This window comes from Mesoplodon bidens, assembly GCF_964165515.1.
Source record: "Mesoplodon bidens genome assembly, chromosome: 12".
NCBI classification, from domain to species: domain Eukaryota; kingdom Metazoa; phylum Chordata; class Mammalia; order Artiodactyla; family Ziphiidae; genus Mesoplodon; species Mesoplodon bidens.
In genome coordinates, this window is record NC_138168.1 from 64,464,836 (window position 1) to 64,479,521 (window position 14,686).

General features: G+C 36.0%; 1 protein-coding gene across 1 annotated transcript in view; it reads left to right on the forward strand.

The window, feature by feature from the left end:
• EYA4 (EYA transcriptional coactivator and phosphatase 4) overlaps positions 1 to 14,686 on the forward strand; it is a 264,825-nt gene that overhangs the window by 212,747 nt on the left and 37,392 nt on the right. Inside the window, exons 10-13 of the mRNA XM_081251226.1 lie at positions 237 to 316; positions 4,021 to 4,204; positions 12,543 to 12,679; positions 14,133 to 14,216. Of these exons, the coding sequence (XP_081107352.1) occupies positions 237 to 316; positions 4,021 to 4,204; positions 12,543 to 12,679; positions 14,133 to 14,216 (485 nt within the window). The remainder of the gene's footprint in view (positions 1 to 236; positions 317 to 4,020; positions 4,205 to 12,542; positions 12,680 to 14,132; positions 14,217 to 14,686) is intronic.

A 14,686-nucleotide genomic window follows, 5' to 3' on the forward strand; every position in this document is an offset into this window, starting at 1 on the left:
CCTTGGTAAGACTGTTCCCACAAGCTCCTGTTTACCTCTATAGACTTCTAAAGAAAAGACTTTACCTGTTGTCACAAGACAGAGCTAAGGACATTTTCCTTAGAAATCGCTCAATTTTAAATCTCACTGTCTCAACAACAAAATTTAATATATATTTCATTGAATTCTGCAAAGTGAAATATTTTTTATATTTTTCAAGAAATATTTTTAAAATGCAATTTGTTCTTTACCTCTAGGTTCTAGCTTTGCACCATCATCTACTATTTATGCAAATAATTCAGTTTCCAATTCAACGAACTTCAGTGGTTCACAACAGGTATAGTAGCTTTTTGTGTTTATGCTTTTATATATATTTCAGATTTTTGAAGAATAGTATCAGGTTAGTAAGGTTTATGTATTTAAAATTAAGATGGCATTTCAGGGTAGTAAAAATTAGCTATCTGGAATTCTTTGGATTTGTGTAATTCTGGATGTTTCAGTTTTCCTGATTGCTAAAGATTTGCCCTTTAAACATTTAAGCCATGATTGTTTTAGTCATTTGACAGGAAATTACAGAATATATTGCATATTTTTTCTATTATCTTAAACTATACTAAACAAAATTTTATTTTTTCTTGATAAAACAGTTATTATGAAAATTCATAGGTTAAACTATAATCAGTAATCAATTATGATGTAGACTATAAAACACTCGGTCCAAAACCAAAGCATTTGTTCCTAAACAAAATGCCTCTCAAACTACTATTGGCTTTTATTTTTTAATTCTATGATTTTTTTTGATAACTGTTAAATTCCTACTGTCCTGACAGCTGTAATTTTTTGCTTTTGTCACCCACTACACCTGCTCCTAGAATTCCTTAGTCCTCATAGTGATATTTGCTTAATATTTTTGTGTATTTTGAAACCTGCGATTGTTTTTAGAATCGTGTTAGAATTATGTGTGGAACAAGTGTGGACGTGCCTGAACGAGTGAGTTAGCATGGAACGACATGAATTTGTGATATATTCAGAAAGTTTTGTCCTTATTTCCTGCTTCTCAGTCATGTTCAGAGTAGCTGAGGTAGAAGGGTAGCTGATTTCATGGGTAAGCAATACACTAACATAATCGCTGGACTTCTGTGCATTCTAAAATATAAGTTACTGCATAAGTGTTTGCTCTTTGGAGTTACTGAAGAAATTATATTAATTGCCTTCTCCTTTCAATTTTTATTAAGGTAACAAGAGGTAAAGAGGAAAATTTGATAATTAAACAGTGGAATAATGATATTTTTGACAGGATTAAACTGTATAGTTTGACATTAGTTTGAAAAATGGTTTCTTAAAACAGTAAACATCAAAGTCAGTATGCATATTTTATTATAAAAAATTGAGAATTTTGATAATCCAGGTAGCTTAATTTCACTCGCTCATTTATTAATACACCAAACATTTATTGAGCACCTGTTAGCCATTAGATTTTTTTAACTGTGCTTTGGAGATTCGAAGTCGGTGTTCCCTGCTCTCTGGAAGGATACAATCCTCCTGAAGACACAGACATGAAAATAATATGAACACGGAGTGGAATATTTGGAATATAATAATAGAAATATACACTAGGCAGAGTGGTAGCATAAGGGGAAGACTGCTTTGTTCTTTGTTGGGCAGATTAAAAAAATGATTAATAAGGAGAAGAAAATTTATTGACAAACAGTTTTATATCACAAAATACATCCAATACTAGCAGTATATTTAATTCAGTGGCCCCAATATAATGTGTAATCTGTATGTTGGACCATGGTCTGAAGACTAATTTATTCTTTTAGCAAATACTCACTGAGTGCCTATTAGATATTGGGAACTGGTCTGTATCCTGGGGAGCTGAAGGTAGGAGCAGGGTGAATGGAACCTGTTTCTTGCTTCAGGGAGCTTTCTACTGAGAAAAGCAGACAGTAAACCAGTAAACACCTGAGTAAATATAGAATTGGAAAGCATGAAGGGAGAGAACAGGGTCCTATTAAAAATATTATGAGAAGGCTAATTTTGAGCAAGGGGGATTTTGTGGAAGCCTTCTCCATGCAAATGACATTTAGGCCAAGTCTTCCAAAAGTTAGGTGAAGAATGAGGGCAAGGGTGTTCAGGCATAGAAAGCAGCATGTATCACATCCCTGAGGGGTGAAAACCTTGGGGTGTCAGTGAACTCAAAGAAGGCTGGAGTTTAGTTTGCACCTAAGGGGCAGATGGGGAAACATCCATTTATCTAGGTAGGCTGTGGTCTGCTCATGTAGGGCCCTGTGGCTTATAATAAGGAACTTCAATTCTATTCCAAGCCCAAAGGGAAGCTATTAAAGAATATTTTAGCAGGAGAATAGCATCATGTAATATATTTTTGAAAAATATTACTCTGGCTTCAGAGACTTTGGAAAAAGCCAAAAATGGAAAGGAGGAGAGCAGTTAGAAAACTGGTACCTTGGCTACAACAGGCAGTGAAGGTAGCTTGGACAAGGTGATAAGAGTGGAAATGAAGAGTAGGGGAAATCTTTGAGATATATTTGAGTGCAAAAAGACACTATAATCACTGGAAGCTGGTAGACTGGACCATTCCAATGAGTAGCTTCATCTTCCTCTCCGGGCACTGGCAGCCCAGTGGACAGCTTCCCACACAGATAGATGCTGGAGTCAGTCTCTCTGGCTTCCATTTTGAGCCCTGAAACTTGCTGTCTGACCTTGGGCAAATCACTTTAAACATTCTGTGCCTTTATCCCATCCCTTTACTTCAGTGTAAAATAGAGATAGTAATAATACTGCATAGGAGGTTGTGAGATTTCAATGAGTAAATCTACTAAAGGCCTTAGAGGAGTGCCTGACAGAAAGTAAGCACTGTGTTAATATTTGTGATCCATGTTTTACTCTGAGAAAAAGACGTTACTAAGAATTTTGTCCAAATACTGCCAAGAGTTTTCTGGGTTTTTTGTTTTTGTTTTTGTTTTTGTTTTTTTTTTTTTTTGAGTCTCAGGTAATAGTAGGGAACATCAGATCCCGAAATTAACAGACAAATAGAATTTTCATTTTCTGCCGTATTGCTTGACCCTTTCTGATGATACATATATTTGCTTATACATATATTTACGAACGCAGAGAATTTCCTCTTTTGGAAACCACATCAACCATGGATCTTTGTTTCCCTTAGAAACGTGCATTAGGGAATCTTCATCCTGACCAAGGATTTGTCATCACTGATAATAAGTTGGGCTAAAACATGTCAGATATATTAAACACCAATTCTTGCAACAAATACTTATTCCTTATCTTAATATGTAAAAGGATTTTGAAGGATTATTTGCATCATTTTAAGATTATTAAAAATTTTTTAAATAAAAATCAGGTGAAAGGAATTGACCCAATGGCTTTCTTTTTTCTCTAACAAATGATGCAAACTAAATATATGAAAGCCTCATGAAAGACTTTAGGTAAAGGCCTCAGGTGGCATGTAGCCTGTGAGAAACTGGGTAAGAATATCTTTTATTCATTTTCTTTTCTCTACTGTTTACCTCCTGCCAAGAAAACAAAATTATCAAGGGTAGCCTAAAAAGGGAACAAAAATCACAATAATGCAGCCCAAGGTCTGTATGGAAGCGGGGCGAGGGGCACACCTCCTCCTTGCTGGTGATATTAGAAGATGAGAATGAATGCTGTGAATATGAACACCTCCTTCTCTCCTCTTCAAGTGCATAAGACCTGAGGATGTGCATTTTTGGAAATGTAATTCTGGGGGGAAAGTGATGCATATACAACCTTTAAACAGATTAAAATTTGTGTACTGGACATGGTTTGCAAAACCCGCAAGGTATTTCATTACTATGTGCATGTAGGAGATGCCCACAGAATGGTCTCTGCTTATTAGGATCACCTCAAAGCTGTGGACTCCAGAACCAGTGGAGCCAGATACTAATCTTTCCACTGCCATTGTGATTGCTTTTCTTTGGAGTACACTAGAGGGTAATCTGTCTTTCAAACACACACACATGTCAATTATTATTTCAGGATTATCCATCCTACGCAGCCTTTGGCCAAAACCAGTATGCACAGTATTACTCTGCATCAACATATGGAGCATATATGACATCAAATAACACAGCTGATGGCACGTCCTCCTCAACCTCAACCTACCAGTTGCAGGAATCTCTCACAGGACTGACTGGCCAACCAGGTACAGATCTTCATCCAGGTGAAATACTTTTTATATGTTTTGCTGTATCTAATAATATGGAGAAAATGGGCATTTTAAAAACAAGGTTGAAAGCTTCCAGATAATTATGTTGATGTTTAATCTGTGCTAGTACCACTGATTTAGATGAGGCTTTTCTGGCATTCCAGAAAACTTTCTTTTAGGTGTGGGACAGTTAGGAGATTTTAATATCAAATGACAGAATACATATGAATATGGAGATAAAAGGTAAGTGGATCTTTTACCAGACTAATTATTTCATGGAGACCTTGACAACATAGAAAAGTGTAATAGTATCTTCTTTGGGTAAAACTGATAATATTTCCTTTATGCTTGAGAAACTGTATAACTTTTTCACCTTACGAGTCATCAGTAGCCCCAGCCAGTGAACATTTCCCACATTCCTAGGATTTTTAGGATCATTGGTAGGTAGTTTAATATCTTTGTCTGATCAACACATATTTAAAATCCATCATAGTCTTCATTGTCAGAAGCTTGTCTGTATCCTTATTAGAATTGTATTTGCTGACACATATTTAACACAGCTGAAGAACTTAAAGTTAAAAGCAAGTTTAATAGAGATTCATTGTAATCCCAATCAAAATTCCAGCAGGACCTTTTGGAGAAATTATCAAGATGATTCTAAAATTACAAGGAAAGACAAAGGAACTAGAATAGCCAAATAATTTTGAAAAATAATAACAAAGTTTGAGGACTCACATTGCCTGATTTCAAAATGCATAAAATATAATAATCAAGAATGTTTGGTATTGGCAAAAATATTAGATACATAGAGCAATGGAATAGAATAAAGAGTCCAGAAATATATATATTTCTGGATATATTTAGTATATGTTGTGTATAATATATACAACATATACAATGATACAACATATACTAAAAGTTTGTTTTTTGACAAAGGTACAAAGGCAATTAGAGAGAATGAATAGTTTTTCAGAAAATGGTGCTGGAACACTGATATCCATATGCAAAACAAAACAAAATATAAAACAGAGCCTTGACTTGTAACTCATACCATATACAAAACATGTTAAAACTAAAACTTCTAGAAGAAAACATGCAGAAACTCTTTGTGGCCTTGGGTTACATAAAAATGTAATAGATATCACGCTAAAAACACAATCCATAAATGAAAAGAAAAGCTAAATTAGACTTCATAAAACAAAGAACTTCTGCTCTTCAAAAGACACCATCACAAGAATAGAAAGACACGCCACAGATTGGGAAAAAATACTTGCAAAACACATATCTGATAAAGCACTTGTATCCAGAATATATAAAGAACCATCAAAACTCAATAAGAAAATCAAAGTTAAGAAATTTTTTGTTTTTGTAAATACCACTTAGTATGTTCAAGAATATTTTTTCTGACTTCCAGTTATTTGCAAGATCCAAACTCATCTCTGCTTCTTTTTTGTCCTGCTTTGGAAGGGCAAGAAAATAGGGACACATGGTCACAATACTGTAAATTCTTTCTAACTGGACCAGTGGTTCCAAGAAGACCAAAATGCCCATTAAACAATTATTTATTGAGTGTCTGTTAGGTACCAGGAACTTCTGGTATTTCAGCAGTGAATATGTTATCTGCATTCACTTAGATTCATTTAGCTTCCATTTAACAAGCAAGACAAAGATCAAGAAAATAATTAAAATAGTATGAATGTTGAGAAAAGGAAAATGCTAGATAATGTGGGTAATATTAACGACGCGGGCCCCTCACTGTTGTGGCCTCTCCCGTTGCGGAGCACAGGCTCCGGACGCGCAGGCTCAGGGGCCATGGCTCACAGGCCCAGCCGCGGGGGATCCTCCCGGACCGGAGCACGAACCCGTGTCCCCTGCATCGGCAGGAGGACTCTCAACCACTGCGCCACCAGGGAAGCCCGACAATGAAACATACTTTAAGCGACAGAGAAAATGCAATTATATTCATGAAATGGCAACATTCTTTCTTTTTGCCTCACTGTTATATATAGGGTGAATAAACAACAAGGTCCTACTGTATAGCCCAGGGAACTATATTCAATATCCTGTGATAAACCATAATGGAAGAGAATATTTAAAAAAAGAATCTCAAAATATTGTCTCTAATCTCACTATGGACCGAAGAGAAAATTGTTAATAGGTGTACTAGACTTTGATGCCCCTACTATCAATTTTTTTCCCCTTATCTTCTTTTTAGACCCTCCCTCCTGTAAACACATAGCCCCTTTGAACCTCTAGTCCTCATTCCCTCTTTTTAGGCTTTCCACCTAACCTCACTGTCTCTTAGCAGCCATATCTTATGTAGGGCCAGGATGAAGGGAAGGCAAGAGTTGCCTGGGGTGCAGAATGTAAGGGGGCGTTCATTCTCGCAGCCCTTAAATTTTACACCCTTGGCACACTACCTGCCTTAACTTCCGCCCAGCCTAAATCCCATGTTCCAATTCTGTCCTGATCCTCTTTCAGTAAACACTTACATTTCATTAAGAATCTTATGTTAATTTAAAGAATGAGTGATTTCAGAATCCTTGTTTACAAGTGGTGGAAGCACTTTAGGTGGGGAGATATTTGATGTTCTCGTCACACTGTGAAAGGTGTTTCTCGCTGGTGAATGCACGGGGAAAACAAAGTAGAATGACTGTGATCAGAAGCAAAACCACAGACTAAATATTTGATCATTGAGATATCAGAGACAGAGTGACAGGACTAGCAGAGTGTTTTGGAATTTACTAGAATTGAGCTACCAGGAATGAAAACCATTCAAATACCCAAAAATGGTTTATGCTGGGTAGAACTTTGGGTGGAAGATTGATTTTTCTAATTTCAACATGACCACAAGAGTTTCTATGCACGAAAGACACAGATGGGTACTCTCTATTAGCTAAAGAATAATCAACTTTCAGAATAGCTATTTTATTTACATTAAAAATACTAAACACAGACATGTAGATATTCTGAGTACGTGACTTTGAATGTAACACATTCATATGTGACATTCTCATATTCAGTATCAGAATGCTGCAATTTCTTCAGCTAATACCAACGAATATAGTTTGACATAATTGTCAGATCTTACGAGACTTTCCATTGAATTTAAAGAAGAAATTATTTCTACTTGTACCCATATTATTCTCTCAACCAAAATCATAACAATACACGTGTCTAGATCTTTAAGGAATTCTGTGACCTCAGACCTTCAGTCAAGGTAGTTTTAAGTTTGATTTTGCCTTTGCAGGTCTGGCATGCATCCAAAAAGTAAACAAGTTCATAACTATGGTATTTTTCTTTATTATTGATGAAATTTGAGGTATTTTGTTTAAGGGTATAAAGAGTATTTTCCACTGACTGGCTCTGCGTTTGGACTTAAAGCAGAGACCTAACAGTTAAATCCACGGTTTGTCATAAATCATTCACTGTTGACTTCTCCCGTGTTTAAAATGGAAACATACTTTATGTTCTATAAGAGACAGCTGGTTGCTCTGATTTAGCGATAAACCTAATGAAATAAAGTTGGATCTAAATATCCAAAACTTAGAAGGTGCAGTTATTCATTACGGTACTGATTAAAAGATAATTATTCAGTCATGTATAGTGTTAGCCCAGGAAAAAGCCTAGGGCAATGGGTAATGACTGATGTTATTTGGAAATTACAAATAGCATTCAGTCATTTATTTTACCTTATTAGGTAATTTGACAATGTATTTAAAGAAACATTACCATGCTGATTAAGAACAGATATTTTAGTTCATTATCTTTGAAAATATCTTTCTTTGCCTTTAACATAAAGGTTATCTTAGGTATATTATATTTTTGATTTGCATTCAGAATGTTTGATGACTGATAGCACATTAAGCTTAGTGATATTTTTATAGCTCCTTTTTAAAATTTTAAACATCTTTAAAATTAAATATAACTAGCAATTTGTAACAACATTCTGTAGTCTGAGACCTTGGCAAACATTTCAGATACATTAGCTAATTAAACTTTACAAGTGTTGCAGAAAAGTAAAGGATATGGTAAGATCACTCTTTGAAAAGAAGCCAGTTTCTTAGGCAGAACTCAGTAGACTTTCTAGGCCTCATGGCATTTCACATGAAGACAGGAAGGAAAGCAAAGTACTAATTCATTTCATTGAAGGCAACAAGAGGATTTAAACGGAAAGGACTGACCACTTTAACTTCTCTGCCAATTTGCATTTTCCCTACCTGCAGCATTACTGTACCCTAGTGCAATTACCTGAGTGAAATTGACAGAGGCACTGGAATTAACAGCTTTCTCCTTTAAAAAACAAATGTCAACAAATGTTTAATGACCAGTTGAGCTCAAGTTCCTGATTTTACCCTTTATCAGAAGAAAGGCTAGAACCTTCAAAAGATATGGAGGTCAGTTCATTTCCATCTGTGTGGTTGCTGTAGGAGCCCAAATACAGCACATGCCCGCTTAAGGACCTGCTCTTTTACTTTGATGTTTTCAGATGAATTCCTTGGCCCTCACTGTCACAGAAATTGTGTAAAGTCTGTGTAACTCTTTTGATTAGTAGAAACAGATATACATTTGACCTTTTTGTAACCTGGACAGACCAGTGCTATTTGGGAGAGGAAGTATTACCTAGTGGTTAAAGTGGGAGTTCTGGAACCATATCAACTTTTCACATACAGGCTATTTCATCTTTTTTTTTTTTTTTTTTTTTTTTTTTTTTGCTGTACGCGGGCCTCTCACTGCTGTGGCCTCTCCCGTTGCGGAGCACAGGCTCCGAACACACAGGCTCCGCGGCCATGGCTCGCGGGCCCAGCCGCTCCGCGGCATGTGGGATCTTCCGGGATCGGGGCACGAACCCGTGTCCCCTGCATCGGCAGGCGGACTCTTAACCACTGCGCCACCAGGGAAGCCCAGGCTATTTCATCTTGGTTAGTTAACTGAGTCCCACATGTCTCCAGTTCTCCCATTATTAAAAGAGGCTAATAAAGGGCCAAATTCACTGGGTAGAAGTGAAGCTTAAGTCATATATATGTGTGCGTGTGTGTGTGCGTGTAAAGAACGTTTCACAGTAAAGAGCTCTGACAAATCAATAAGAAAAAGATAACCCAACTTTTTTTAATTAGTCAAAGATGTAAACAGTTACTTCATAAAAAGTAGATACCAAATGAGTAAGAAACAAAGTATTCTACATCGTTACTCATCAAGAAAATGCTAATTAAAACTACAATAAGATACTACCAACCCCTACCATCGCTAATATAAAAAAAGACTAGCAATACCAAGTATTGGCGAGGATGTAGTGCAACTAGAACTCTCAATGCCAGTAAGAGAGTGAATTAATACAACAACTTTGGAAAAGAGTGCTCAGTGTCTACTGAAGGTAAACATATGCCTTCCATTCGACCCAGCAGTCCCTCTGCCAGGTGTATACATATAGGCATATGCTTAGTATATACATATAGGGATATGCTAGGTATATACATATAGGGATATGCTAGGAAGGGGAGCTTATGCCCACAGATATAAACAAGAATGTTTATAACAGCTTTATTCATAGTTGCCTAAAACTACAAATAACCCAAATGTTCATCAACAGAATGTATAAAGCATAGTATACATATGTCATGAAGTTCCAGCCACATTAAGGAAAAAACAAACAACTGCTCCAGGCTACAATGTGGGTGAATCTCAGACATAATGAACAGCGACTCTAGCCAAACACGTATTCCAATAAGCTTATTGAGACCCAGACACTTCCTATGACCAGACTTTTACCTTCCCCCTTCTACTCTTTTCACTCTCTTGCTGTGATAGCTGCTGACTTCCAGTTCATTTGAGTAGCTGAGTTGTTCCTGCCTAACCCCGTCTTTATGGATCCAGTCAACAATCAACCACCCATAACTGAGCACAGTAACTTTGGGATTTTGCAAGACTTTGTCTATTCACCTCTTGCACTGTGGCAAGAACAAAGCTGCCTGATGAGAGTTAACTCCTGAAAATTGATCTATAATGGATAGAAAGATAGGTCTTATGGAAAGTCAACCAAAAAACTTTTATAAGCTTAATAAATGTGTGTTAATTTGAATCAGTATTTTATCTGAAAAAGAACATTTGATTGGCAAGACATAGTAACCTTAGAAAAATTCTGTTTTATAAAAATAATTGAAAATAGAAAACATTTTGTGTGATATTTTAAAAAAGTAGGTGTGTGTTTAAATACCCAAATCCCCAGCTAACGCCTATACAAGTAAGCTGAAACATGATTTACTATGACATAGGGCTATATTCAGCATCGTAACTAAAGATTCTTTTATTATGCTTTCTACTCTCATGCATTCGATAGCAGAAACCCATGCAATGAACTGTGCTAACAATGTTTTAAGAGCAAATAATATTTGGAGCACAGACATTTTTTTTGATGCTGTCCTGACATGCACAAATGTTTCTCAAAGAAAACATTTGACCGTTAGAAATTATTAGAGGTTAGCTATATAAACACTGTTTACCTAAAACATCTCAGAAAAAATGTTACCTAAGTGTGATCTAGTTTGTTCAGACGTGTTTATTTAGATTAATAACTGCTTGGCTGTCCTCATAATTATTTTATTTTAATTTTTATGATAAAGTATGAGAGTCATAACATCTTTACTTTTAAAAATTGTGTAACTTTAATATAGTTTGCCATTGGACTCTCCTAGACATTTTAACATTATGCATATGATTTAAAGTAAACATAAATCAGATTTATCTCAGTAATAAAAAAAGATAGCTGCTATTACCCAGGCTTTAGTATACAAAGAAACTGAGATCCAGAGAGATTGAGTAAAATGCTTGAAGTCATATAGTAAGTCCAACTCTTGTTACTTGTGAAGTTTCACTGCACCTCACTGTTGCCTTGGTGGGTTTATCTTAACACCCTCTCCTACAGACTTGCCACTGCTCTGTACTCTCCACCTCATAAGATGCTGCATCACTAGCTTTAGACGTGTCGGACTTTTGGGTATCTGTGGGACATGCAGAACCCAATTAAACATAAAGTCTGAAACTTAAGATTTGACTTGGTATGATGTATGGGTCTTCACGTAGAAAGTGACTGACCTATGAGAGGGTTAGATTGCCCACATGGTGTGGAGTGGGGAAAATGATCAAAGGATGGGAGTACTAAGTACCTGAATGTAAGGAATGGGAGAAGGAAAAGGAGTCCGTGTCTCCTAGACAGAGAAGGACTCATGAGAAAGATTCTAAAACATGCAGGGTATCAGCTGCTAATGGTTCTGAGGAGGTGGTGTTGAAGAGGATCATACACAGCATAGAGATCCAGGAAGGTAAGGACTGAGTCTATCTATTATCGCATTTGCCATTTAGGTGGTTCTGGGGACTCTGGGTAAGCGTAGTTTTCTTAGAGTTTTGGTGAACTGAAGCTAGATTATGACAAATCAAATGTCAGGAAGTGGAGACAAATGTGCCGTCCAGTACTGTAGCCGCTGACTTCAGTCTGTACTAGCCCCATTACAAGGGCTTAATAGTCACGTGTGGCTAATACAGATTGAAGTCAGCTCTAAGTGTCATATACACACAGGATTTCGAAGACTTAGCATGAAAACGAGATTATGTAAATCATGTCATTTTTATATTTATTATATGCTGAAATGATAATGTTTTGGGTATATTAGAGCAATTAGCATATAGGAATGAAATTAATTTTACATGTTTCTTTTTACCTTTTTTAATGCAGCTTCTAGAACATTTAAAATTATATGTATGTGTGGTTACATTCGTGGCTCACTTTGCATTTCTGTTGGACAGCACTGGTACACGCTGTTCTTTTAAGACGGGTCCTTTAAAAAGAAAAGATAGCAAACAGATAGCTTCTAGATAGAAATGCAAGGTCAAAGGGAAGGACTTTTCAACTTGTCTGTGTGCCCCCCACCCCTAGAAACGGGAGAGATTGAAGGGAGGGTAAGAGAGAGTTTGAGTAGTGGAGCATGATTATTCTCTAATAGGTGAGGCACGGAAGTCATATTTGCAGGGGGAGGGATGGGATCTCATCCTCAGACATAAGGAGGTGACAACAGATCTAAATTTAGATAAATACATAGGTGGGAATAGAGATAGGAAGTTGAGGGCATCTGGAGTACAAAAGGTCTTCAGGTTTAATAGATCACATAGATCAAAACTAGGAGAAACCTGTGTGACCTGCAAAATTTTGACTAAATTAAAATTTTGTGTATTTGATTATAAATCTTTCTTGTCATAAGGAATTTTCTGTTGTAGGATTTGTTAAAATCATTAATCATGAAGACTCATACCTGATCTAAAAATGAAGTGCCGTCCTTGACAGTATTCATGTTATTTATAGGAGAGTTTGATACCGTGCAGAGCCCCTCCACACCCATCAAAGATCTTGATGAGAGAACGTGCAGGAGTTCTGGGTCAAAGTCCCGAGGAAGAGGCCGGAAAAGTAATCCCTCCCCGCCTCCCGACAGTGACCTGGAGGTATGTTGACTTCTCCTTAAAAGGTGTAATGTGATGTTTCATTTTATTGAATGATATATTCTATACCGTACAGTTCTGTAAAGTTTCAGACTTAAAAGAAAAAGATATATCATGAAATGAGTGGACCTACTATGAAGTAGGCATTTCACAGCTCTGAAATTAGAGATTTCATCCATTATAATGGCAAAACTAAAGAGAATAACAACTTAGTTAAAAATGCTCTATAAATTCTAGGCCTGAGATAGTTGCATCTTTTGATCCAAAAGACACAAACAGAAGGCACAAGCAGAAATTAGAAAAATAAAGCCATTGTTTGTGGGGTATTTATCTGAGAAGCACTCTTTCTGGGAGTACTAGGGTCATGAAAGATGTTTTTACATGGGTAAATAAATTTTAAAAGGTAAAATTAATCTGTATGGAGAAAAGAAGTTGTCATCAGAAAATAAGAAAAATTCCAATCATTTGATACATATGTTAAAATTTTTATACTTGTAAAAATTTCTGTGTGTCATTGTTTCCAGTTGGGACAGATCTTTTGAGATATATACATACTAAGCAGGTTTTTTTTTATTATGAAACGTTAGAAGAAACTATTCTTAACCATAATGTGTTACTTCTTACACAGCTGCATATTTTAATTGTGAAAAAAAGTTAAATCTCCAGATTTAGTAAAGTCAAGTAATAGCCCTTGTACCTCTTCATAAGAGATCATTTCCTTGATGCGAACAACAGCAGATTCAAATGCCTTCAAGAACCCAGCAGGTGATATGAATGAGTGAACTGGGCTAGGGGGCCAGCAGACTGGGAAGAGTGGGGAGCCCTGGCCCAGTCTAAAGGGACCCCTGCATCATTGCCACATGGACTGTCAGCGACCATTGCCACAAACCGGAAGTTTGTCTACTGCAGTCAGAACCCTGAACTTCATGTGAAATCTTCTAATCTGGAAATTTTAATCAATAATTTGAAATCGTTCAAAACACTGTGCAGGCCAAACAACCCATCTTATGACTTAATCTGACCCAAGGGTCCACACGTTACAATTTCTATTCAGGGATTGTTCATTGATTCTTTAAAATATTTTTTAAAATATAATTCTTTGCATGAATTAGAAAACTTCATGAATTCATGAGACATAAAATTTTATAAGAACACACTTCTATCATAAAGTCGAAATGTGTCTTTTGGGTATTAACTGCAAATACATATTTGAATGAATTCATTCAGATTAGGACATCGCATTTTTAAGCCTTATTATTTTTGTCACTCTTGCTCCTCAGGTTTTACAGGGGTTAGATTTGACAAATTTGGAGGAAAAATTAATGGAGTAGCATAGATTTCCATATAATGGTATCAAGATTCTTTCCAACGATAAAACAAGAGGACTTCTACTTGTAAAGAGAATTCTGTTTCCTTAGAACTTGATAATTCTTCAATATTTATCTTTTTTCTCCAGCGTGTGTTTGTCTGGGACTTGGATGAAACCATCATTGTTTTCCATTCACTGCTCACGGGATCTTATGCCCAGAAGTATGGCAAGGTAAGAAATCAAGAAATTTTACCCCAAGACACCTTGTTAGAATTTTATTTTAAATAAACTCAAAAGCCATTTAAAAATACCTTGTAGTGTTTTTATTGCAGTCTGTCAAGTCTGCTCTTAATTATTTATTTCCAATGGCTCATTGTTCTTTAACGTGAACTGGCAAATTTTACAGAACTTAATTAGAAATCATATTCTTTTTCCTTTCTTCATAATAACTTTGAATTTTCTATGTGAAAAACCAAGCTTGTTACCCTCACATAATTATTTTAGAAAATGTTTTTGTAAATTGAAATGGACTTTAAACATTATAATATGTATATTATTGTCTAATAAGGGAACTTCAAGAAATTGTTTGAATTAATTTGTTGCACCAAATGTTGCTATGGAATGCCACTTGAAATAAGGAAGTAATCTTTTGTCTGACAGATCCTTTGCATTTATAAATATAAGTATTTTTTTGTAACTTA